The following is a 27847-nucleotide window of genomic DNA, read 5'->3' as shown; positions in this document are numbered from 1 at the left end:
TTCAGACCTTGAGCGGTCCTCTTGTGTCGTCCTTTCTTAGTCCTCGTCTTTTTTCGCGCTGTTTGATGCGATGTCTCGAGAGTTTACTTTAGCTTTATAGCGACAACGTCTGCCCATTCCAACATAGATATAGCTTCGTGCTTCCAGCGTTAGTTTTGAGCTTGGTTGGCAGGGGAGCCGAAGTGCTGGCATGGGTGTCGCTGCCTCCACCATGGCGATTACTCCTTTGTTTTGCGTAACGGATGCGGCCCGAGGTTGCTCACTTTTATCTTGGGTTTGTGTGTTGTTGTGTGTGTGTGTGTGTGTGTGTGTGTGTGTGTGTGTGTGTGTGTGTGTGTGTGTGTGTGTGTGTGTGTGTGTGTGTGTGTGTGTGTGTGTGTGTGTGTGTGTGTGTGTGTGTGTGTGTGTGTGTGTGTGTGTGTGTGTGTGTGTGTGTGTGTGTGTGTGTGTGTGTGTGTGTGTTCTCGGCTGGCGCGAAGCTATCGATAGTTTTGTTTCCTGTTTCCAGATCAGGCGCCACAGAGTACTGCCATGCAGCCTCAGCCGGCGGTGCACTGCATCTCGAGGCAGTCGCCGTACCCGGGTACAAAGATACAGCGCTTCCCTGTACCTGATAAGTATGTTTCTTGGGATACCATGTGGCTCGACTACGACCCTGTGACGTACACCAGGCCTCGATCCCAGTTTCCGGGACCTCTGCAGGCTTACGTGGACGAGGACATACTCATGTAAGTGTGCCTTCGAAGGTTCCTTTTATCAGTTTTCGAAAAGTATCTTTTCCTCTAGCAGAGAATATGGTAAAGAAGCGCTATAGCCTGATTTCGTGCTGATTATTTCCTGATTATTTCCTGATTATTTCTTTATCGCCTAGCCCGCCTATTAGATTAGCCTCATAGCTTATGAGAGTCAGGAGCACGTAATAGTTCATTATAATTCATATTATTATCAATTAAAATAATATTATAGTTCATTATAATATTATTATAACACGCCTCAGTAAAGCGTGTTACAAAAATTTCTAAAATTTTGCTTACACCAAGCATGAAAAAACTAAACACATTCCGCAATGAGCAATTACTGGACCAATTAGAAGACTCATTTTAATCTAAAGGCATTTGTTACTGCTGGCCTTTGAGAAATGATATTTAAAAATAATACATCGAGAACACAGGAACAATACTTCGCATAGAAAGATTTAACGAACCCAACTCTCTCCCCGCTCTCCTCAATACCATTTATTGTTGAGATTGTAATTACCTAATAGCACAGCGCAAGGACATGATCACAGGAAAGAAAAGGTATAGAAAGAGCGCCTTCTGCTACAAGATCGTAATTTGTTCATATAAAGCAAAACACGAGGTGTTGTGGGAAGCTGAAGCTAGTAAACAAATGTTGCAGCATTCTTTAAAATTAAACAAGTGCTGAAAGTTCCTTATATACTTTCCGAGCACATACTACTGAATGACTGAAAGCGGACCACGTTTAAAATGCGCCTACACTACCTTCAACACAAAACGTGTGATATAAATTTATATACTGTCTCCTCTGATTGCACGTACTTGATGTGGTCGTAATGTTATTTAATGCCGTAAGCTGCACACCAACATCAAGAACCGTGTATGTTGTAGTCCACGTTGCAAAATAATGTCTAATGATGACCTTCGGTCGTTTTCAACCGCTAATGTTACAGACGTTGCGGATGGGTGGGCGCGTCAGCTCCAGACATCACCATAGCTAATCCGCTCCCCTTTTTGAGCAGTTATTCCTTCTTCGATCGACAGCACAGTTCAGCGCATGGCATGCTACAGCTCTGGACGCTATCACAGCTCATGCCCCCATCTCAGAAGGTGCACACACGCCGCCTACCTACGACGATCCTTGGACGAGCTCACGACCAACCTCATCGACATCATTATTCCTCAATATAAAAAGCCTGAGATCTGAAATCTACGCCATTCAACACGCCAGCCAGCCCCCCGTTAGCACCATGACTAATCCGCACCTGCTTTTCGTGCAGTCATTCCTGCTTAGGTCGAAGGCACAGGTCAGTGCATGGCACCCTAAAACGTTGGGCACTATCCCAACTCAAGCCCCCGCTAAAGAATGTGCACCTTCCCCGCCTATCTACGACAATACTTGGACGACATCACGGCCATCCTCATCGGCATCACTATTCCTCGACAAAAAAACGTTATCTGCAAGCTAGCTAGTGGGCACGTCAGCTGGCCTCCCGTTAGCCCCATGGATAATCCGCTCCAAGTCTTTCGTACTGGTTAGTAACAAAACATCGACTATAAAATCAGGTGACAGATGTCTTGTCCAGCTGACGTGCCCATATAGTGCCTATATGCTCACTCTAGGTATTCTGAACTTTGTCTTATCCTTACTGATGTTTCGCGGAGACGTGGAACCTAATCCTGGCCCATCCACTGAATAACTACTCGCGCAATTATTTGAGGCTCAGAAGAACATTTTTTTTAACAACTGGGCCAAATAGACTCGAAAGGTGAAAGTGCTTAAAAAGGCTGCATCTACCCTTCAAAGAATTGATGCCAGATTATCGAAAGTAGAAAAAAGCATCGAATGCTTTGAAGGAAAGACCGTTGAGCTAGAGGACGGCTCTAGAAGAAGCATCATTGATTTTGGCGTAGCCGAGAAAGACGAGGAGACACACGATGACTTGACAGAAAGTTTGACTAAAGGCGTATTTACAAAAACGCTTGCTGTTCCTGTTACCTCAACTGAACGTGTGCACAGAATTGGTCACAAGCAACCCAATAAAACATGAGCAGTTATTGTGAAATTGTTAGATTCCCATGAGAAGTGAATATCGTAAAGAACTCTCGCAAGTTAAGAGGCGAAAAAGTTTGAGTGTGCGCTCACTTTTCTACAACAACCAGACAAAGACGAATCAAGTTTGGGACAGCACCTCTTTAATTAGACTGGGGTACGACAAAAATAAATTGTATCGCATGCTTTTTGAGTGCGATGACGACCAGAATGTAATATTTCCTATTGCAAAGAAGACAAACAACAGTCAGCGCCGCAGCATCGCTGTCGCCATCGCTTGTCTCCGGCGCCTGTCTCTCGCGCTGAAGCTGTGCCCTGCGGCTGGCAATTCTACCCTGCTGTGTCCGACGTACTGCCAGCGCTAGACATCGGACCAAGGTAATGAATCCTCATCATTTGGTGGAGGTACATCCGAGGTTTCTAGCGCCCATCTCCCCCTGGAGCTTTGCAGCCGAATTCTGACTACCCCACAGACGGAGGCGACTGCACTGCTACCAGCTCCCCCCGTCACCTGCACTGGTACCCTTCGTAAATAGGACCCCGTTACCTTGCGTGGATGCAGTGATGATGGCGTCGACGATTGGCTGTCCGCTTACTAAAGTGCGAGCCGTCACAATAACTGGGGCGACAGCAGTAAGCTAAACAATGTCCTCTTTTACTTGAGCAACGTAGTTAATGTGTGGTTTCGAAATCGCATGTCGGACATTACCACCTGGGATAACTTCAAACCCAACCGTCTCCAACCGTGTTTTTGGCCGCGAGCGCGGCTGACCGGAGCAAAGTCTATCAGTTACACTGACGACATTGTTGACTTCTGTCACCGCGTTAATCCTACCATGACAGAGGCCTATGAATATGTCATGTCCTTACGGAAATTGTTGAAGATGTCTTCAATATGCTCATCGCCAAGGGTCCCATACGGTCAAGGAAGTCTACGACCTCTGCCGAAGCTATGACGAGCTCCGCAAAGCGCATGGCTTGAATCGCTGACGGGCAGACGCTTCGCTAGCTGGGCTGGCCGCAGAAATCAAGGCTTTTGTACGCGAGTAGGTCGTGCGACAACTATCTCTGCTGCCGCCTGTTACGGAGTCACAAACTGGCCTTGCTCCGAAGCTTTGCCGTGCAATCCAGCAACCTATCTCAGAATTCGTGCCTAATTGCGGTCCTTAAATAGCTCCGGTTGCAACCTCACTGCGCCTACAATTGCATCTTGTGGCGTTACACCCCCGAGTTACGCGCCAGCATTCGCGCCGTCTCCTGTTCCGGTACTGCGTCGCACGTATGCCGAAGTCGCTCCAAGTCCACCTCATACACTATGCTTTGCCCCAGGTGCGTTCTGCACCAACAGCTTTTGTTCCTCCTTTGCCTCGGACCTCACCGCCATGGCGCATCTCCGACAACAGGCCTATCTGTTATGCCTGCGCCATCCCTGGGCACACTGCACGCTACTGCCGGTGCCGCTTACCTATGGTCATTGCTGCACGGCCTGCGCCCCCTTATTTGCGGCCCTCCTCCTCGTTCCTGGTCCATCGGGTCCTACAACAGAAGCCCTGATAATACGGACATCCTACCTCGCCGTTCGCCATCACCACGTCGCCGCTATATTTCGCTGATGCGCCGACGACCCGCTATCCAGCCGATAAGCTTACCGCCGAAGTTCGCACGGCACGAACTGCGTATTCGACAGAACTTCAAATACTCGTCTTCCTCCCGCGAATGTTATTCCTGCCATCGTTGAACGTGTTCATACTCTTGGGCTAGTCGACACCAGTGCCAAAAACTCTGCCGCTCCCTCCGAAAGGTGATCACAGGACGAGCGTAGACTGCGCTCATCCGGTGTTCTTCTCCTGTCCCGTCCCTCTTTTGTGCAGTTCTGTTTCGCAATAGTGACCTGCTAAATATACTTGGTACCACTTCCGCGGCTACGCAACCTCGGACACTCCGCCGACAATCCTCTCATTTCACCATTCGGGACGGCCTTTCCAGTTATAAGTTTAACTTTTGAAATCTTCCACTTGCGGAACTTTTTAAAAAGTTCCACTTATAGCAGGAACCTACGTGGAACCAGATAAAGCGTGTACCGAAGGAACTACAACTCAGACTGTAGAAAATGGATCCTTGCTATTCCGCGCCACCTCCGGTCCCACGTTTTTGTCCATCATAACACTGACCGCAAAGCGTTCATACTGGTGTTCAGGAAACCTACGATCGAATTCGTCAGAGGTATTACTGGCGGGAAATTTACAATTTCGTACTTCGTTACATTCGCTCTTGTACCACCTATCAACAGCGGAAGACGTCTTGCCACCCCGCTGGCCATCTGCAGCCGTGTGCAGCTGGCATGTTTCATGTCATGGGAATAGACCTTTATGGTCCGGTACCATGCAGTGCCGCTGGTAATCGATGGGCCATCGTCGCCGTCGATCACCTGACCCGCTACGCGGACGCCACCGTACTTCACGCGGCGACAGCTCGAGATGTACCCGTTTTCTTCTGCATCACTTCGTTCTTCGACACGGTGTCCCTCGCGAGCTACTGAGTGACAGAGGTAATGTTTTTCGGTCCGAAGTAGTCCAAGAGTTATTGTCTACTTGCAAATCGATATCTCGTGCTACAGCCGCGTACCAACCGCAGATGAACGGTCTCACGGAGCGGTTTAACTGTACGCTTGGGGACGGGCTCGCAATGTTTGTTACTTCTGCCTCTGGGAGCTCAAACGGGGGACCAGGTATTGCTGTTTGTAACGATCGAGTACAACACTGCCACTCAAGCAACAATTGCTTTTACGTCCTTCTTTCTCTCACACGGCCATGAATCATCCTGTACCCTCGACACGATTTTGCCACGCCATCCAGATGCCTGAAGGCCGAGGACTGCCGTCAATTGGCTCGTAGATTTACCTCCAACACTCAAGGCTATACCAAAGATCAGCATAATAGCAACCCGCCTGCTCCGCCGTTCCTCGCTGACAGCTTCGTTTGGCTATGCTTTCCGGCCACCAGCAAATTTGAAACCAATTACCATGGACATTATCGCACCTTGAAACGCACCTCTACTGTCAATTACGTCATCGAGCCAGTCCGGTTGCACAAGTTAGACCACTCAAGCCGTAACGCTCTTGTCTCTTCTCCGTGAATCGCCAGGATTGCTACTTCACACGGGGGCATTGTAAGGAAGACAAAGACAAGACAGCGCCGCAGCATCATTTGTCTACGGCGGCCATTTCTCACTCTGAAGATGTGCCCTACTCTGCTGGGTCCGAAGTACTGGAAGCGCTAGACGTCATTTCAATGTAAAAAAAAGCCCGGTTGTCGCACTGAAATAATCGTGGCAGTTGCCGGAAATCTGTCTTAACCTAAATTCTCGCAGCATTGTAAATAAATCAGAGGACATAGAAAACTTTGCCATAACATTCAAGCCGTACATTTTGATAGTTACCGAAACCTGGCTCCACTCGGACATTAGCGGTGAAGAAATAACCCCACCTGACGACAAAGCCTGCCGCTAGAATAGACATTCACGAGGAGGCAGGGTCGCGATACTGGCCCGAGAATCGCTGCAAGTTATAAGACTGCCTGATATACCTTATGTGGAGTGCGGCGTTGTAAGGTAGTTCTACACGAGCTCAGCCTGGTCGTAGGTAGGTTTTACCGGCCGCTGAACACCGACAATGAGTTTTTTGATAGGACAATACTTCTTATGCACACATAAGAATACCAGCAACATTGGGCTCGTGGTGATTTTAACGTGCCATCGATTGAATAGGACAAATTCCTCAACCCACTCTGTACTGCGGCGGAAGCTTGTTGCGATATTTTGGGTTTTCGCAAATTCACACAATTAGTGAAGGAAGCTACCTGAGTTCAAAATGAAACAGTGCCTATTCTAGACCTTTACCTGGTTAGTGAGAACGTTCTTTATTGCGACTCCAAAATAAATTTCCTTAAAGACATATCTGACTACACTACGTTATATCTGACTTTGCTACTGAAATTTGTCGCGAAAAAGAACCCAGAGGAACGCATGGTACCAGTGTGTACACGATGACGTTGTCATTTTGGGCGAGCTTCACATTACTTTTTCTGATTTTGTTTCCTTTTTCCATTGTAACAAAATATCGGTTCACGACGTATGTTTTTTTTTTTAGAAATCTTCTCTGGAAGTGTGTTAGACACTTTCTTCCCTTGAAGCGCAAAGTTTTGTGAGGCACAAATCCGTGGATAACGAAAGAAGTGCGGTTGGGACGAAAGACGAAGAAGTTAAGAAAGCAGCACCAGAAGCTTCCATTCGCTCATAACGCTTGCAAACTGACTGGCATACGAGTGCAGCTGCAGTAGTCAGTAAAAAGAGATCAAGAGTGCTACTGTAGGATGGAATAATTTCAACCGACTATTTTGTAATCGCAGATTCGTTAAATGAGTTTTTTTCTGTGTTCAGGGACAATAACGGTAGAAGGCCAAGTTCCGAACACCATAATCATCCCCTCCCATCAATGACAATACATATCTGAAGAAACGCCTTCTTCAGATTGCTTCTGGTAAAAATGCGTACCCATTGCCTTCTTTGTCAGACATGCTGAATGGTGTTCCAAATTTCTGTGCGTGTACTTTGATGAAACGTTATTGCGAGCCAACATTCCAAAATAATTGTAGTATGCAAAATAATACATATACCTAATTCATCGAATGCCTCACTTTCTATTTTCATTTCATTTATTAACCTTAAAGACCCCTTTCGAGGTATTACATAAGGGGAGGGGAGGTGATGGCAGCGACGGAGTGGGATAGGTCATTCCAGTCTGACGCAGCTCGTGGAAAAAAGGAAGAGAAAGGTTACGGTACGGGGGCGTGGACGAGTGACGTGAAGTTGGTGGCCGGTATGCCACCCACTTCATGCGGGGCGGAGGTTCGCAGATGTATGGTTCTTGGCGGAGTGAGCTGTAACAGAATTTGTCGAAGAGATAGTGCGGCGGTGCGGCGAGGGAAAGAAAGATTTGGTAAGTTAGACTGCGATTTCTAGGATGATAGACTGACTTCGTACGAATACTGCGAGTGAATGAAACGAGCTACGCGAATTTGGATGGCTTCAAGTGCATCGATGAGTTATCCTTGTTGGAGGCTCCAAATGGGGGATGCATATTCAAGTTTAGGTCCTACCAGTGTGTTCTAGCCGAATAATCTTACATCTGTAGATGCATGACGTAAATGACGCTTGAGAAATCCTAGGGTTTTGAGTGCATATTTTGGCAGCGTAAAATTAAAGACAGGACTAAAGGAGAAAGACAAGGGACAAACGCTGAACTTCAACTGATAGTTTAATGGACGTAACATCAATATACACAAAAGGTTTTTCAACGCCATCACTTGAGCACATGCCCCCAAACCTTCGCCTCTGCATTATCGAACAGATTAGAGCCTCATCACCTATGGCCACGTGTCATTCTCCTCTTTAAAAATTCGAGCTCTTTGGGTGACAGCATAACTGAGCTACTGCTAACACAATTATCACCTTGGTTGTGAATCTCAAGGGCCTCAAATATCTCCCTGCTCAACTGCTGCTTGAAGCTGCGCAGCACACATGTGTCGCTGAACGCAGGGGTGCATGATGGACTGGTGGGGCTAGGGCAGCGGCTGCAGTGCAAGGCTAAATGACTGCTCTTTACAAGGGATCCTACTGCTCTTCGGTGCTCTCGCAATCTGTCGTTTATGCACCTGCCCGTCTGTCCGACGTAGGTTTTCCCACATGACAGAGGAATCTTGTAGACTACCCCCGTTCTACAGGGGACGAAGCAGGTGTCATGCTTCTTCGTGCATGCATCAATGCCACTCTTTTGCCCATTCACTTTAGGGCAAAGCCTCGACAACTTTTCAGGAGCAGAGAAGACGACAGGGACGCCGCACTTCCCTGCAACCTTCTTCAGACGGTGGGAGAAATCATGAATGTAAGGAACGGCAACAGGCCCTGTTTCCTGGCGTCTGGATTGTTGTGATCGTCCTCGTTCCTCACTCTCCACTTCCCGAATAAGCTGTTGCGGGAAGTGGAGAGTGAAAAACGAGGGCGATCACAACAATCCAGACGCCAGGAAGCAAGGCCTGTTGCCGTTCCTTACATTCATGATTTCTCCCACCGTCTGAAGAAGGTTGCAGGGAAGTGCGGCGTCCCTGTCGTCTTCTCTGCTCCTGAAAAGTTGTCGCGGCTTTGCCCTAAAGTGAATGGGCAAAAGAGTGGCATTGATGCATGCACGAAGAAGCATGACACCTGCTTCGTCCCCTGTAGAACGGGGGTAGTCTACAAGATTCCTCTGTCATGTGGGAAAACCTACGTCGGACAGACGGGCAGGTGCATAAACGACAGATTGCGAGAGCACCGAAGAGCAGTAGGATCCCTTGTAAAGAGCAGTCATTTAGCCTTGCACTGCAGCCGCTGCCCTAGCCCCACCAGTCCATCATGCACCCCTGCGTTCAGCGACACTCGTGTGCTGCGCAGCTTCAAGCAGCAGTTGAGCAGGGAGATATTTGAGGCCCTTGAGATTCACAACCAAGGTGATAATTGTGTTAGCAGTAGCTCAGTTATGCTGTCACCCAAAGAGCTCGAATTTTTAAAGAGGAGAATGACACGTGGCCATAGGTGATGAGGCTCTAATCTGTTCGATAATGCAGAGGCGAAGGCTTGGGAGCATGCGCTCAAGTGATTGCGTTGAAAAACTTTTTGTGTATATTGATGTTACGTCCATTCAACTATCAGTTGAAGTTCAGCGTTTGTCCCTTGTCTTTCTCCTTTAGTCGTGTCTTTAATTTTACGCTGCCAAAATATGCACTCTACTTATCAAGACCAACTAGCCCGTCGTTCTACGTTACCTAGGGTTTTATTCGCAGAAAAAATTATGTTAGTAACGTGTTCGCGCCAACATGTCATGGCTTAAAACGATACCCAGGTATTTATATGAGTGGATTAGGTCGAATGAAGTATTAGCAAGCCTGTAAGAGAAAGAAAACGGTTTGATGTTTGCGGTGAAACGAAATTAGTTTGCATTTGTTTGGGTTAAGGGTCATTAGCCAATCATCGCACCATTTTTCAGAGATGTTTTTTATTGAGTGGTAGATCACGCAGTCGTCCGCAAATAGACGGATATTACATGAAAGGAGCTCTGCTAAATCGTTTATATAAAGAAGAGGGGAGTGCCTAGGACAGAGACCTGGGGTACGATTGTGGTTACGGTGACGGAATTAGAAGTTATTAATAGACACTGTCTGGGAGCGATACGCAAGGAATTCCTGGATCCGTTTTAAAATGTTGGGGCGCAGGTACAGTTGTGAAAGTTTGAGCAGTAAGCGTCGATGGGAGATTTTATCGAATGCTTTCACAAAATCTAGGAATAAGGCAACAGTCTGAATATTCAAGTCAAGGTTTGCCTGTAGGTCATGGAGGAATACTGCGAGCTGTGCAATGCAGGAATAGGTTTTACGAAATCCATATTGCGCATGGGGATGGCAATTGTTAGCATCCAGAAAGTGCATGATTTTGGAGTAGATAATACGCTCCATGATTTTTCATGGTACACTAGTGAGCGAGATAGGACGATAATTTAATTGTGAATCTTTTTTACCAGATTTGTATACTGGAACGACCTTTCCCTTCTTCCAATCATCTGGTATGATGCCTGTGGAAAGAGACTGAGCAAACAGTAGTGATCATTATTCGGCAGAAACATGCTTGGTATTCTTTAAAAGTTTAGAGTTTATTTCATTAGTGCCTGCTGATGACGAAACATTAATTCTATTTATGACACAAAGCATTCCGATAACAGAAATAATCGCGATAGGCATTGTGTGAGCAATAATAGTAGGTAGAAAGGGTAGGGGCAAATCAGGCTCGCTGGTGAAAATGGAAGAAAACGCAGTTGAAAAGATGTTAGCACATTCAGTATCACTAAATGGTTCTCCTGAGTCATTATTGAGTGTAATTGAGCGCATGCTGTTAGGGTGAAAGATTTGCCAAAACATTTTGGGATATATTTTAGGAATTTGATCAAGTCATCATGATGGAGGGATCGCTTAGCGTTTTTGACTGCTGACAAGTACGAATTTTCGGCGGCATAGAATTCATCCCGTGCGCAATTGCTAGGATTCTTTCTAGCCGCCCGGAATAGCCGCTTCTTATTCTCATGTTCTTTAAGGCATTTTGTGAACCACGGCTGGTTTTGATTATCATGGAATGTAGTTTTCGGGATATATTTGTCTGCGAGGAAGTTAAGCCTTTGTCGGAATAATGAACAGTTTTCCTGAAGAGATCAGCTATCAAAGGCTACTTTATAAGATGGGGAACAGGTGCTGAGCTCGCTGCGCAGTGCTTCGTAATTGCCTATCATATAACCGGATAATCTTTCCCTAAAAACTTCGTTAAAACATCAAGTTGGGCTAGTTGGTAATTTCTGTTTTGGAATCATTTTGTAGCGGTAAAACCACGGACACAAAAAACATTAGTGGGAGTCCCTTGTGTTTCGTGTTCTTTGTGTCCGTGCTTTTACCGCTACAAAATGATTCCAACAATCTTTCCCTGATTGGGGCGTAGAGTAGGAATAAAATTAAATTCTGTGTGGATAAATTTATAGTCAATAATTGCGCGTAAGTAAGTAATGGACGAACAGCTTTCGGGATGACTTGTTAGTATAAAATAGAACGTTTGCCATCTCATTTACTACACGCGTAGGTTCTAATACTAGTTGGGTAAGATAAAAATTAGTACAAATATCGGTGAATTCCTTAGTGTCCACTCTATTATCTATATAATGAGCCAGGTTATTCCAGTTTATCGGCGGGTAATTGAAATCCCCGAAAAGGATAATGTGTAATGTAGCTAATAGGATATTTAGCTGATGGCGAAAATGGGATTGCTTGTGCGGTGGTCTGCAGCAGACACCCAGCAACACTGAGTGTGGTGCTGCTCGGCAAATGAGCCAAATTACTTCGAGGTAGGATGAAGTATTTATATTGCCAGGGGGCGCTCGGAGCGAAAGACGTTGAAGTGGCGCTAGGAGAAAATGGACGAAGTGAATCGGCTCCGGACTCGCAGGACGTACCAAAAGCTTGGACCGTGTAATTACACCTGCACCGGCTCTGATAACCTAGCCCTAGTCGCCAATACCGTGAAATATTAGTGCATGATAAACGATTACTCACCACTATCAAAACGCCTCCCCTAGTGCATATGTACGGTCTGAACGTAAGAGAGTGAGATGCGGCAGATCACCAAGCACCTCATCATCACCAATGTTATCTTTCAGACACGTTTAGGTAAAAAACAAGCAAGTTACTATTCGATGATAGCACCAAGTTTAACACGAGCTCCCGCTTTGGAATGAAGCTGCGTATGTTAGTAAAGGTTGCAGAAAACGTATAATTAGGACAATGACATGTTCGGGGACGTTGCTCTTCTGATTGCTTTCGTCGTAATCTGCCAGATTTATTTTACTGTCTGCTCAGTCTCGTCGAAAAAATAGCGTTTGGTGCATACATAGAGGGTTTTGTAGCGCAAGGAAAATTTCACCTTAGATTTGGCAAAGTAGGCCAGATTCGTATACCTTCGTGTTTGATTTGGCCACATACCTCGACCAGACTGGCCGTTGCATAAATGACAGATTAGGAGAGCACGTGCATGACGTGAGGACAAGCAACACTCTTGCAAAACACGTGAATCCGCACGCATGCATTTCTCAGTTCGGGAAGTGCAATGTGCTACGCAAGTATAGCAGCAAGTTAAAACGGGAGCTTTACGAAGCCTTCGTAAACATTCACTGATTATTTGGCCACATACCTCGACCAGACTGGGCGGTGCATAAATGACACGTTAGGAGAGAACGCGAATGACGTGAGGACTAGCAAAGCTAACACTCTGGCAAAACACATGACTCCGCACGGAAGTATTTCTCAGTTCGGGAAATGCAATGTGCTACGAACGTATAGCAGCCAGTTAAAACTGGAGCTTTACGAAGCCTTCGTATACCTTAGCTGATGATTTGCAGTTCATCCCCCAAATTGCTTAGCAAGGCAATGTCATCAGCAAATCTCAGATTACTGAGGTATTCTCCATCTACCCTTATCCCTAACTGCTCCCATTCCAAGTCTCCGAATACTTCCTCTAAACAAGCTGTGAATAGTACTGGGGAGATTGTGTCTCCTTGCCTAACACCTTTCTTTATGGGAATTTTGTTACTTTCTTTATGCAGAACTATAGTAGCTGTGCAGCCACCATATATATCTTCCAGCACTTTCGCGTACGGCTCGTCTACCCCCTGATATCGCAATGCCTGCATCACTGCCGAGGTTTCAACTGAGTCAAATGCTTTTTCGTAATCCATGAATGCTAAGTATAAGGGCTGGTTCCATTCCGAGCATTTTTCTATCACCTGATTGATGGTATGGATATGATCGATAGTAGAGTACCGTTTCCGAAACCCTGTTTGATCCTTTGCTTGATTGCAGTCTACGGTTGTCCTGATTCTATTAGCGATTACCTTAGTAAATACCTTATACGTAACAGACAGTAAGCTGATTGGTCTGTAATTTTTAAGGTCCTTAGAGTCCCCTTTCTTGTGGATGAGGATAATGTTTGCACTCTTCCATGGTTCCGGTACCGTTGTTGACACCGGGCGCTGCGTATACAGGGTGGCCAGTTTTTCTAGCCCAATAATCCCCCCCGTCCTTTAGCAAATCTGTAGTTATCTTATCCTCTCCAGCTGATTTCTGCCTTTTCATAGTTTCTAGTGCTTTCTTGACCTCGTCCTTCGTCCCTGGTGGAACGTCTGATTGTTTTTCCCTACCGCCAATCTCATTACGGTCCTGACTACTTTGGCTACTGTAGAGGTCTGAATAGAACTCCTCGGCTACTTTGACTACCTTTTCCATATTAGTGATGACGTTGCCCGCCTTGTCCCTTATCGCATACATCTGGTTTTTGCCTATGCCCAATTTCTTCTTTACCGCTTTAAGGCTTCCCCCGTTCTTTACAGCATGCTCGATTTTCTCCATATTATACTTCCTTATATCGGCCACCTTGCGCTTATTGATTAGCTTTGATATCTCGGCCAATTCGTTCTGGTCGGTGAACACCTCCAGCAACGCACTCCCTCACCAGAACAGGAGTTGGCCACCCTGGTGCAGTAATTGGCCGCAACCTCCTATGATAAGCTCTATAAAACCCCGGCCCTCAGTCACCAGCGGCTGCGGAACAACGGACCACGGCGGCGGTCAGACCTGTGACGCCGTAGAGGGTGCTAAGAAAGTCTGGCTCCGCTGGACAGGCCGCCATTGGAAACTGACCCTGGCAACGTTTAATGCTAGAGCCCGAGCTAGTGAAGCCAGCTTAGCAGTGCTGTTAGAGGAACTAGAGGGCATGAAATGGGATGTCATAGGGCTTAGTGAGGTTAGGAGGCCGAATGAGGCATATACTGTACTGAAGGATGGGCATGTACTGTGTTATCGAGGCTTACCAGAGAGGCGACAACTAGGAGTAGGTTTCCTTGTCAATAAGTATATAGCGGGTAATATAGATGAATTCTATAGTATTAATGAGAGGGTTGCAGGCATCGTAATTAGGCTTAATAAGCGGCATAAACTGAAGGTTGTACAGGCCTATGCACCTACATGTAGTTATGATGACCAGGCAGTTGAAAGCTTCTATGAAGATGTAGAATCAGCAATGCGAAAAGTAAAGACTCAGTATACTGTACTGATGGGCGATTTCAATGACAAGGTATGGAAAAAACAGGCAGGAGACAAGGCAGTAGGTGACTATGGCATTAGTTCTAGGAATAGCAGGGGGGAGTTACTAGTTGAGTTTGCAGAGCGCAATAACTTACGAATCATGAATACCTTCTTCAGCAAACTGAAGAACCGAAAATGGACATGGAAAAGTCCTAACGGAGAGACTGAAAATGAAATCAACTTCATAATTTGTTGAACCCCCGCCATTATGCAAGATGTAGAGGTAATCGGGAAAGTGTGATGCAGTGACCACAGGATGGTGAGGTCCCGAATTAGCCTAAATCTCAAGAAGGAGCGCAACAGATTAGTAAGAAAGAAACCCATCAACGAATTAGCGGTGAGGGGGAGAGCAGAAGAGTTCAGGATCTCGCTACAGAATAGGTTTTCAGCACGAACTGAGTATGGCGACATTACCCTAGAGGCAAGGAACAATAATTTCAGAGATATCATTACTGAGTGCGCGGTAGAAGTAGGCAGTAGGATAGTTAGAGAGGATACCGGCAAGCTGTCTAAGGAGACGAAAGATTTGATTAAGAATCGCCAGAGTATGAAAGCTTCCAATCCAACGCACGTATAGCAGCCAGTTAAAACGGGAAGCCTCCGAAGCCTTCGTATATCATCGCTGATGAATTGGTCACATACCTTGTGGGGCCCCACAGCCCCTTTTAGCGTTTCGAACCGCGCGCGCTTTTTTCGGTTTGTGTTGGTGTCCGCCCGGGCAGTGCGAGTACGCATGAGCGAGCTGCCCGGAGCGGGGGCGGCATGTTATCGGCTCGAGACAGAGGGTAGATAAGCGCGTCGGAAGCATGGCTCGGGGCTTTTTCGCCGGGCGGCCGGCCAGAGAAGAGCGGCGTGGCAGTGTCCCAAGCCGGCGGGATGTACACGGACGACGTAGCGGAGTCCTGCGAGGCGAAGACGGAAGCGGCGCCTACAAGAAAGCCTTAGGAGTGTTAGCGTGAGTGCTGCCACGCGAGTAGCATTGCTTTTGTACCGTAATCAACGCTTTGTACTCGCCCTATCCGCGTCGCCGTGTGTTTTGTGTTGGCGCGATGAAGCCCTGACCCATGTTCCGTTTTATTCTGCATAGTCCATTGTCGCGCACTTCGACGGCATATTTCCAGCGCAGCTTTGACCAATGCTGTTTCTTTTCTATTTTATACTTTTCTGTTGATCCGGAATAAACCAATGTTTTTAAGAAAGACTTGGTTTTCACTCGTCGGGCGAGACCATCGCTCGCGGCAAGAGAAAACTTCTGGAAGCCGCAGGCGTCCAGTATCCGCGATGGCTGCAGACAGTGAACGGAGTGATCCCTGCTCGGCTTCTGTCCATGACCAGCGGGCACCCTTCCGGAGGAGCTGATGGAGGGGTCGCGCCAGGTCAGCGCAGTTCGGGATGAAGTGGCGGTAGAATCCCACCATGCCCAGCAAACGCTGGAGGCTCTTTATGTTGGTTGGTGGGGGGAGCTGCAGAATGGCTTGAAGCTTCTCTTCATCCGGGCGAACTGTGCCCTGTTCCACAATGAACCCAAGAAGGTTGATTGTGCTTGTCACCAATTGAACCTAGCCGGGGTTAATGGTGATGCCCGCCTTCTGCATTCGTTGAAGGACATTCGTTAGATGAAAGAGGTGCTCTTCTAAGCTTTCTGAGAACACTACTACGTCATCCATGTAGGCCATAGCGTAGTTAAATTTAGCGTCTCCGAGCACAATATCTATTACCCGTTGAAAAGTAGCAGGTGAATTGCACAACCCGAAAGGCAATCGCACAAATTCGAACAGTCCCCGGTGGCAAGTGAAAGCCGTTTTCTCAATGTCGCAGCGGTCAATCGGGATTTGCAGAAATCATCTACTGTAGTCAAGAGTTGCAAAAAAGTTTGCTGACCCAAGTGAGTACATGACAGAGTCAACAGACGGGAAAGGGTAAGAGTCCCGCACTGTCACAGCATTCAGACGTCGATAATCGACACACAACCATGCTGTTCCATCCTTCTTAGGCGCGAGAACAACAGGAAACGCCCAGTGGCTTTTTGATGGTCTCACCGCACCGGTAGCCACCATTTCGTCGAGGGCCCCATCCAGCAGCGCTCGCTTCTGGACACTCAAGGGCCTTGGATTGAATCTGATAGGACGAGCATCGCCGGTGTGAATGCTGTGGGTTAGTACGTTGGCCTTCCCCGGAGCCCCGGAGCCTCCGTGAACATTGCTGCAAAGGGCCTGAGCATTGTCTCGATTCTGTTTTTTTCCGCTGGTGACCACGTAAAGGAATTCATAACGGTTAGAATACCACTTCCTGTGATATTGGCCGAATGGCCATTCGCGGTAAGCAACTGTGACTCTGGCTCAGCGGCCTTTGTCTTGAACTGAAGTGCTTCTGTACCGGTGCCATACCGGTAGGTTCCCTTACTGAGATCCATCACGATTCCTGCCTTCACTATGAAGTTACGGCCTAGTATGACTGGCCAGGATAGTCCGGGGAGGTGTAAGAAACGCTGTCTAATCTTTCGACCATTTATAGGAACTGTTAGGCGGGCTGCTGAGGTTGCGGGTACTATGTGAGTCGACGCCATACGAAGGTTAGTGTTTACACTCCGCAACCGGACACGTTTTGTCTCACAGGAATTCTTCACCTGATCGCCGAAGACTGACACCGTAGACCCTGTGTCTAAAAGGGCTGGAAGTTCTAGTCCGGCCATTTTGACCAAGACCAGCGGGGTCTTGTCTGGTTGGCTTTACTCAAAAGAAGTTGACGGGACTGCACTCACCGAGTGTTTGTAGGGTTTCTCGGGGTCTGTCTCATGCGTAGCAGGTGGTGATGATGGCACCTGCATCAATGGCACCTGGGTCGAAGGCCCCTGGGTCCGTTCAGGCCGGAAAGGTAGCGACTGGATCAGCTCTCCCGGTGGTTGGCCACGTCTGTGCGGCCCGGCCGCTGGATGGTGTGATGACCAAAACACCCTCCCCTGTGTTGTCCTGAATCTGCGAGTGGTAGGACAAGTTGTGCCCGGGGGCGACACCCACTTCTCACCTGATGGCGACACCGTTGCACCCGCTGGTGACAACCACGTTGCACCCGTAGGTGACGTCAACGTTGCACCCGGTGGTGACACCCACGCTGCACCCGTAGGTGACGTCAACGTTGCACCTGGTGGTGACACCCACGCTGCACCCGTAGGTGACGTCAACGTTGCACCCGGTGGTGACACCCACGCTGCACCCGTAGGTGACATCAACGTTGCACCCAGTGGTGACACCCACGCTGCACCCGTAGGTGACGTCCACGCTGCGCCCGGTGGCGACACCCACGCTGCACCCATAGGTGAATGGTAGCCGGCAGCCGCTGCAGGTGATGTCCGGGGTTTGCGCGCTTCGACGTCGGGTGTCCCAACTGCTGCCACACAACGGGTCCCAGCGCCTGCGTATGGCAAGAAGATGTATAGCATGAGCTACCTTCTCTGGTTCCGGAACTGCAGGATCTGCCCGCTCATGCAGCTCTTGAAAACTGCGCAAAAACTCTAGCAGACCCTCGTTTTCGCCTTGCGTCCTGGTGCAAAGCTCATCTTTCATGCGGATGTCAAAATCAGGTGGCAAAAACTCTTCTCGAAAACGGTCTATAAAATCCTGCTTTGTTGTGAACGGCCGCTGTCTACGCCTCCAGGTTGCTGCGGAACCTACCAAAGCTACGGGAAGCACACCCGTGACCAGAGCGCTGTCCGAAATTGCAATTGCCATCCGATAATCGTCGATCTCATAAAGAAAATCGCAAACAGATTTCTTGTCGGCGTATCCTTCAAACCTTGGCACGGCCAAATTCAGCCGCAGCTGATTATCGCGATACAAGGGTGTGAGCGTTAACGAAACTGCCTCGCTTCCTACCATTTCTCTGAAATGTGCCTTTGATTCAAGCAGCTCGAACAGGAGGCCAAGAATTCCGCTACAAATGTCCGACGGTTCGCTTTTCCTGTCTTCTGATTGCTCATGCCCGGAACCCGCCTGTGTGGGAGGCCGAACTGGCTCTGTTAACTAGGCGCTTGCACCCTGTAACTCCGACATCGCTACGCACGAAACTGCATGAATCTGAAATTGCTACACTCGCGGGGAGGGCCAAAGCTCGAGCAGAAAGCACGTTGGGCGCCAAATGAAGGCTCCGCATTCTAGAATACGGGTCCGCGAGCGATGGTCTCGCCCGACGAGTGAAAACCAAGTCTTTCTTAAAAACACACCGGTTTATTCCGGATCAACAGAAAAGTATAAAATAGAAAAGAAACAGCGTTGGTCACAGCTGCGCTGGAAACATGCCGTCGAAGTGCGCGACAATGGACTATGCAGAATAAAACAAAACATAGGCCAGGGCTTCATCGCGACAACACAAAACACACTGCGGCGCGGATAGGGCGAGTACAAAGCGTTGATTACGGTACAAAAGCATTGCTACTCGCGTGGCAGCACTCACGCTAACACTCCTAAGGCTTTCTTGTAGGCGCCGCTTCCGTCTTCGCCTCGCGGGACTCCGCTCCGTCGTCCGTGTACATCACGCCGGCTTCGGACGTTGCCACGCCCCCCTTCTCTGGCCAGCCGCCCGGCCAAAGAGCCCGAGCCATGCTTCCGACGCGCTTATCTACCCTCTGTCTCGCGCCGATAACATGCCGCCCCCGCTCCGGGCAGCTCGCTCATGCGTACTCGCACTGCCCGGGCGGACACCAACACAAAAAGAAAAAGCGCGCGCGGTTCGAAACGCTAAAAGGGCCTGTGGGGCCCCACAACATCTACCAGACTCGGCCATGCATAAATTACAGATTAAGAGAGCACGTGCTTGAAGTGAGGATAAGCAAAGCTAACACTCTTGCAAAACACGTGACTCCGCGTGGATGCACTTCTCCTTTCGGGAAGTGCAATGTGCTTCGCACGTATAGCAGCCAGCTCAAGCTGGAGCTTTACGAAGCTTTCGTATACCTCCGATGATGATTCGGCCACATAACTCGACCAGACAGGGCTATGCATAAATGATAGATTAGGAGAGCACGCGAATGACGTGAGGACTAGCAAAGCTATCACTCTTGTAAAATACATACCTGCGCGTGAGTGCATTTCATAGTTCGGGAAGTGCAAGTGCTACGCATGTATAGCAGAAGACGGATAGTTTCCGAAGCCTTCCTATACCTTCGCTGATGAATTGGCCGCATACCTCGACCCGACTGGGCAGAGCATAAATGACAGATTAGGAAAGCACGAGCATGACGTGAGGACTAGCAAAGTTATCACTCTTGTAAAACACGCGACTCCGCTTAGGTGCATTCCTCAGTTCAGGACGTGCAATTTGCTGCGCACATATAGCAGCCAGTTAAAACAGGAGCTTTAGGAAGCCTTCGTATACCTTCGCTGATGATTTGGCCACATACCTCGACCAGACTGGGCGATGCATAAATGACAGATTAGGAGAGCACGCGAATGATGTGAGGACTAGCAATGCTATCCCTCTTGTAAAACACGTTACTACGCGTGGGTGCAATCCTCAGTTCAGGAAGTGCAATTCGCTGCGCACATATAGCGGCCAGTTAAAACGGGAGCTTTACGAAGCCTTCGTAAACATTTGCTGAATATTTGGCCACATACCTCGACCAGACTGGGCGGTGCATAAGTTACAGATTAAGAGAGCACGTGCATGACCTGAGGACATGCAAAGCTAACACTCTTGCAAAACGCGTGACTATGCGTGAGTGAATTTCTCAGTTCGGGAAGTGCAATTTGCTGCGCACATATAGCAGCCAGTTAAAACGGGAGCTTAACAAAGCCTTCGTATACCTTCGTGTTTGATTTGGCCACATATCTCATCCAAACTTGGTGATGCATAAACGACCGATTAACAGAGCAAGCGAATGACGGGAGGACTAGCAAAGCTAACACTCTTGCAAAACCCGTGACTCCGCGCGGATGCATTTCTCAGTTCGGGAAGTGCAATGTGCTACGCACGTATAGCAGCCAGTTAAAACGGGAGCTTTACGAAACCTTCATAAACATTCGGTGATTATTTGGCCACATACCTCGACCAGACTGGGCGAGGAATAAATGACAGATTAGGAGAGCACGCGAATGACATGAGGACTAGCAAAGCTGTCACTTTTGTAAAACACGTAACTACGCGTGGGTGCATTTCTCAGTTCGGGAAGTGCAAAGTGGAGCGCAGGTATAGTAGCCAGTTAAAAAAGGATCTTTACGAAGCCTTCCTTTAGCCTTCGCTGATGATTTGGCCACATGCCTCGACGAAACTGGGTGATGCATAAATGATAGATTGACAGAGCAAGCGAATGACGTGAGGACTAGCAAAGCTATCACTTTTTTAAAGCACGTAACTACGTGTGGTTGCATTTCTCAGTTCGGGAAGTGCAATGTGCCACGCACGTATAGCAGCCAGTTAAAACGGGAAGTTTTGAAGCCTTCGCTGATGAATTAGCCGCATATCTCGACCAGACTGGGCGAAGAATATTTGATAGATTAGGAGAGCACGCGAACGACGTGAGAACTCGCAAAGCTATCACTCTTTTAAAACACGTAACTATGCGTGGGTGCATTTCTCAGTTCTGGAAGTGCAATGTGCTACGCACGTATAGCAGGCAGGTAAAACGGAGCTTTACGAAGCCTTCGTATACCTTGTTCGTTGTTCAAAGACGTTAGGGAGAACTTTTAAAACAACAACATGAATTTTAATTCTCCAAACGGCACTCACTACGACACTTGTCGGAGAGCGTCTCCCTAACGTCTTTGAATAACGAACATATTGTTTGGTGCCGAAACCTGGGAGTAAGCGAAGAACAACTGCTACTTGAAACCAGCGTTCCAACTGGAACAAACGACAGCGATAGAGCGCCTCCAAACAAAGAGAGAAGTTACGCATGCCGAAATGAACCGACTCAACGACGTGCTTGAGCGACTAACGACGGCGGATGACTTCGGCCCCCAGCAACGAGACCCCCTCGCGGAAATATCAGATGAGTTGGACATTGTTTCGAGAGATTTGAAACAGGTAGATGCCTTGATTGAGCCGCATGTGTGTGACGAAGGCCTGGCGGAAGAATACAAAGTTGTTCGTCAATGCCAAGCTCTCATGACAGAATGCGGACAAAGCTTCGGCGTTTCAGTGAAACAAATTCTAGCGGTGCAACAAGCACATTGAATGCAGAAGAAACCGCGTCCAGACTACCTGCTGCCCGTTCGCGACAACTGAGGTTGTCTAAGCTGGAGCTTCAGAAATTCAGCGGCAACAAGCTCGACTGACAACCGTTCTGGCAACAATTCCGGCAAGCAGTCCACGAGAATAACGGCTTGACCAGCATAGAAAAGTTCTTGTACCTGCGGACAGCGTTGACAGGAAATGCGGCGGCAGCTTTGACCGGCGTCCAGGCGACGGAGAAGAATTACGACTACGCTGTAAAGACACTCCAAGAGCGTTTCTGGCGTCAGGGCGAGCTCGTGCAAGAACACCTTTCGCAGCTGTTAAACCTTCCACAGGTTAGAGCTCTCAGTGACGTGAACGCGCTTCGACGCCTCCATGATCATGTTCAGCGAAACATCGCAGGACTTGAAACTTTAGGCGTCAAATCGGACAGCTATGGTGCGATGCTGTGCGCGGCTTTGCTTCGGGTATTGCCGGCCGAATGGGCTGTTGAGTACCATAAGGCCCACAGTGCAGACAAGGACGTGCTCGACAACTCGAGTCTCCAAGCCACTTTGCAATCCGTTCGCCTGGAAGTGGAGAGCAGGGAAAAGGTATACGGAGGAAGCACGAACGCTCCTCAGCAACCGCGACCTGACCGAGCCAATGAACGGCGTCCCAAAAGCGTCTACGGCAAGGGCTCAGCGGCCAGCATCCAGGAGGGTGCCAAATTGAGCAAGGAAAGATACCCTTTCTGCACTTCAGAGAGGCATGAGGTTGCAGATTGCAATGCTCCGATATCAATTGATGAGAAGAAAAGAAAACTGCGAAAGGAAGGGAGGTGCTACCGATGCGTGAAGAAGGGGCACATGACGAAAGGGTGTAAGAATTGGGCACTACGTTGCGCGAAGTGTGGCCGACGACACATCACCTCGCTTTGTGATCCAGCGGCACCGAACGCCGAGGGCGAGACCGCTAGGGTTGCAGTCAAAAGCTTTCCTTAGCAAAAGCAATAAAACCGCCGTGCTGTTGCAGACGGCACAGGTGTGGGTCAACGAACCGAAAAGAAAACAGCTCGCTCGCTGTCTTTTTGACGGAGGCAGTCAACGTTCGTTTATAACAGAGAAGGTCTCGCGAATACTGGATCTTGAGGTGACCGGTGAAGAGGAAGTGACCATTTACCCTTTCGGCGACTCGACCAACGTTATGAAGAAAAAACGACGCCGAGTGAAGCTCCGGCTACGAAGCCAGTACGACCGCAAGGAGCACAGCATCGAAGCTCTCGAAATTGAAGAAGTCTGCTCCGATAAACTGCTGCTTCCAGAAAACGCTGTTGAGATTAGTGAGGTGTCTGATTTAAAATTAGCGGATCTCACCATCTCACCAACTCGCCTATTCACACAAGGCATCGAAATTCTAATAGGCTGATTATTATTGGACACTTGTGCGCGCAAAAGTAAGGAAAGTGCAAGGGGCCTCGGTTGTGCTCAAGACTGACTTCGGCTGGACCTTGCAAGGGCCAATACCACTGTCTGCTTCAGGTGTGTAGTGTTCCACCGTTGCCGTTCTGTGCACCAGCGTCTGTGACAGGAACGCCGACCTGCCAGACGATCTTCCAGCGTTCTGGGAGCTGGAGAGCCTCGGTATCTCCTCAAACAGCTGCCTACTTCGAAGAAAGGAGCAGCAGGTGAGAGAAGACTTTTCTCGTTCTCTGACTTTGACCGATGGGCGATACGAGGCGAGCCTCCCGTGGAAGGCACTTGACCAAAGGCTAGCCAGCAACGAAGTTGTAGCCAGAGAACGCCTGGCCAGGTTGATGCGGCGTCTGAGACCCAACAAGAGCAGGCTAATAGTCTATGATGCATCCATCCGTGACTACCTAGATAAACGTTTTGCTGAAAAGGTTCCAGCAGACGAAATCGACAGCACCTCGTCTCGACTGTATTATATGCCTTATCGTGCTGTTTTCCGTTCAGAGAGCTCTGCCACCAAAGTTCGCATAGTGTTCGATGCATCTTCGAAACCACAAGGCTGCTTGTCACTTAACGATGCCCTCAGCACCGGCCCAAACCTGAACCCCGACCTGCTGCGGCTTATACCGAATTTTGATGCCACAAAATTGCAATGACCGCGGACATCGAGAAGGCCTTTCTTCAGATTGGTATTATAAGTGAGGACCGCAACGCACTGCTATTCCTCTGGTATTCATATGCGTCATGTGAGGGCTGATCAGAGAATGATATAGAGGTCTGGCGCATGACAAGAGGGCCTTTTGGCGCCACAAGTACTCCCATTATGTTGGCTGCCACCACATGACATCATCTGGCTAACGTCTCTGAGGACCTCTCTCAATCCGCACAAATCTTAGGCAGCTGCCAGTACGTCGACGATTTGATAACCGGAGTCAGCAACACGGAAAAGGCGACGAAATTTTATGAGGAGGCAAAGCAAACAATGAGCTCAGCAGGAATGACACTGCGAAAGTGGAGTAATAACAACGAACTCCTACAACAACGGTTCGATGCTGACGGCGTGGAAAATGACTGCGCTGACACTGCGACGACGACTTTAGCCATAGCAAGAATGTTGAGACTCGAGTGGGACAGAGGAAACGACGAGCTGAAGTATTCCCTGAAAACGGCGCTGTAGCTTCTTACTGTCAACAGGAACACTAAACGCTTCGTGCCCCAAGCCTCAGCGAGAATCTTCGATCCACTCGGTCTCCTCAGCCCAGTGACGATAACAGCGAAAATGCTGTTTCAAGAACTTTGGGAACTTGGTTAGATTGGGATGAGCCACTACCGCAAAGTGTAATAAGGGAGTAATTACTCATTGCATCCACCCAAGCGCAGCCATACGGCTACAAAGGAAAGCTGTATAGCTTTCCTTTGCAGCCGTATGGCTGCGCTTGGGTGGATGCAATGAGTAATTACTCCCTTTTTACAAATCTACTCCACCTTGGGGGATTCCTCTAAATATTTGACCTACCGCAAAGTGTGAGTGAGAAATGGGGAAATTGGATCGATTCAATACATCACCTCAGTGATATTTCCATCCGTCGTCGGTATGATAACCAACCAAACAGCAAAATCGAACATACCTTCGCTGATTATTTGACCACATACCTCGACCAGACTGGGCGATGCATTAAATACAGATTAAGAGAGCACGTGCATGCACGCGCATGACGGGAGGAATAGCAAAGCTAACAGTCTTCTAAAACACGTTACGACGCGTAGGTGTATTCCTCAGTTCAGGAAGTGCAATTGGCTGCGCACATATAGCAGCCAGTTAAAACGGTACCTTTACGAAGCCTTCGTAAACATTCTCTGATTATTTGGCCGCATACCTCCACCAGACTGGGCGAGGAATAAATGACAGATTAGGGGAGCACGTGAATGATATGAGGGCTAGCAAAGCTATCACTCTAGTAAAACACGTAACTACGCGTGGGTGCATTTCTCAGATCGGGAAGTGCAACGTGGAGCGCAGGTATAGCAGCCAGTATAGCAGCCAAAAGGATCTTTACGAAGCCTTCATATAGCCTTCGCTGATGATTTGGCCACATACCTCGACGAAACTGGGTGATGCGTAAATGACAGATTGACTGAGCAAGCGAATGAGGTACGGACTAGCAAACCTAACACTCTTGTAAAACACGTTTCTACGCGTGGGTGCATTCCACAGTTCAGGAAGTGCAATTTGCTGCGCACATATAGCAGCCAGCTAAAACGGGAGCTTTACGAAGCCTTCGTATACCTTTGCTGGTGATTCTGCCACATACCTCGACCAGACTGGGCGATGCATAACTGACAGATTAGGAGAGCACGCGAATGGTGTGAGGACTAGCAAAGCTATCACTCTTGTAACGCCCGTAACTACGCGTGGGTGCAATTCTCAGGTCGGGAAATGCAATGTGCTACGCACGGATAGCAGCCAGTTAAAGCGGGAAGTTTCCGTAGCCTTCGTATACCTTCGCTGATGATTCGGCAACATAACTCGATCAGGCTTGCGATGCATAAATGACAGATTAGGAGAGCACGTGCATGACGTGAGGACTAGCGAAGCTATCACTCTCAAAACGCGTGACTATATCCGAATGCATTTCTCATTTCGGGAAGTGCAATGAGCTACGAACGTATAGCAGCCAGTTAAAACGGAGATTTGTGAAGCCTTCGTATACCTTCGCTGATTATTTGGCCACATACCTCGACCAGACTGGGCGATGCATAAATGACATATTAAGAGAACACGTGCATAAAGTGAGGACTAGCAAAGATCACACTCTTGCAAAACACGTAACTCCGCGCGGATGCATTTCTCAGTTCGGGAATTGCAACGTGCTACGCACGTATAGCAGCCAGTTAAAACTGGAGCTCTACGAAGCCTTCGTATACCTTCGCTGATTATTCGGCCACATATCTCGACCAGACTAGGCGATGCATAAATGACTAATTAGGAGAGTACGCGAATGATGTAAGGACTAGCAAATCTGTCACTATTGTATAACACGTAACTACACGTGTTTGCATTTCTTAGCTCGGGAATTGCAATGTGCTACGCACGTATAGCAGCCAGTTAAAACAGGAAGTTTCCAAAGCCTTCGTGTACCTTTGCTGATGAATTGGCCGCATACCTTGAGCAGACTGGGCTATGAATAATTGACAGATTAGGAGAGCACGCGAATGACACGTAGACTAGCAAAGCTTTCACTCTTGAGAAATACGTAACTATGCGTCGGTGCATTTTTCAGTTCGGGAAGTGCAAAGTGGAGCGCAGGTATAGTAGCCAGTTAAAAAAGGATCTTTACGAAGCCTTCGTATAGCCTTCGCTGATGATTTGATCACATACGTCGACAGAACTGGATGATGCATAATTGACAGATTGACAGAGCAAGCGAATGACGTGAGGACTAGCAAAGCTAACACTATTGCAAAACACGTGAATCCGAGCCAATGCATTTCTCCGTTCGGGAAGTGTAATGCATAGCAGCCAGTTAAAACTGGAACTTTACGAAGCCTTCGTATACCTTCGTTGATCATTTGGCCACATAACTCGATCAGGCTGGGCGATGCATAAACGACAGATTAGGAGAGCACGTGCATGACGTGAGGACTACGAAAGCTAACACTCTTGCAAAACACGTAAGTCCGCGCGGATGCATTTCTCAGTTCGGGAAGTGCAATGTGCTGTGCACGTGTAGCAGCCAGTTAAAACGGGAGCTTTGCGAACCCTATGTATACTTTCGCTGATGATTCGGCAACATAACTTGACCAGACTGGGCGATGCATAAATGACAGATTAGGAGAGCACGCGAATGACGTGAGGACTAGCGCAAAGCTATCACACTTGTAAAACACGTAACTACGCGAGGGTGCATTTCTTGGTTCGGGAAGTGCAAAGTGGAGCGCAGGTATAGTAGCCAAATAAAAAAGGATCTTTTCGAAGCCTTCGTATACCTTCGTGTTTGATTTGGCCACATAGCTCGACCAGACTGGGCGATGCATAAATGACTGATTAGGAGAGCACGCGAATGACGTGAGGACTAGCGCAAAGCTAACACACTTGTAAAACACGTAACTACGCGTGGGTGCATTTCTTGGTTCGCGAAGTGCAATGTGCTGCGCACGTATAGCAGCCAGTTAAAACGGGAGTTTTACGAAGCCTTCGTAAACCTTCGCTGATTATGGCCACATACCTCGACCAGACTGGTTAGGAGAGCACGCGAATGACGTGAGGACTAGCAAGGCTATCACTCTTTTAAAACAGGGTGCACACATGGGTGCATTTCTCAGTTCGCGAAGTGCAATGTGCTACGCACGTATTGGAGCCAGTTAAAACGGGAAGTTTACGAGGCCTTCTTATTCCTTCGCTGATTATTTGGCCACATACCTCGACCAGACTGGGCGATGCGTAAATGACAGAATAAGAGAGTACGCGAGTGACATGAGGACTAGCAAAGCTAATACTCTTGCCAAACGCGTAACTCGGCGTGGGTGCATTCCTCAGTTCAGGAAGTGAAATTTGCGGCGCACATATAGCAGCCAATTAAAACGGGATGATGGAAAATAGCGCGAACGTACACGAAGGACGGAACGAAGTAAGACACGGACAAGCGCTAACTCGCAACTGCAGGGTGTATTGCTGAA

The 27847-nt window shown here is 48.3% G+C and overlaps 1 protein-coding gene across 1 annotated transcript in view; it reads left to right on the top strand.

Moving 5' to 3' along the window:
- Positions 1 to 531: 531 nt before the first annotated feature.
- LOC146172008 (ADP-ribose pyrophosphatase-like) overlaps positions 532 to 27847 on the top strand; it is a 317324-nt gene continuing 290008 nt past the window's right edge. Inside the window, exons 1-2 of the mRNA XM_084586232.1 lie at positions 532 to 728; positions 7622 to 7637. Of these exons, the coding sequence (XP_084442358.1) occupies positions 532 to 728; positions 7622 to 7637 (213 nt within the window). The remainder of the gene's footprint in view (positions 729 to 7621; positions 7638 to 27847) is intronic.

Source organism: Amblyomma maculatum, unplaced genomic scaffold (genome assembly GCF_055883805.1).
Source record: "Amblyomma maculatum isolate TAMU_Amacu unplaced genomic scaffold, ASM5588380v1 scaffold_15, whole genome shotgun sequence".
Classification (NCBI taxonomy): Eukaryota; Metazoa; Arthropoda; class Arachnida; order Ixodida; family Ixodidae; genus Amblyomma; species Amblyomma maculatum.
Note: the sequence above shows the minus strand (reverse complement) of the source record. Positions and strands in the feature narration are given on the sequence as shown.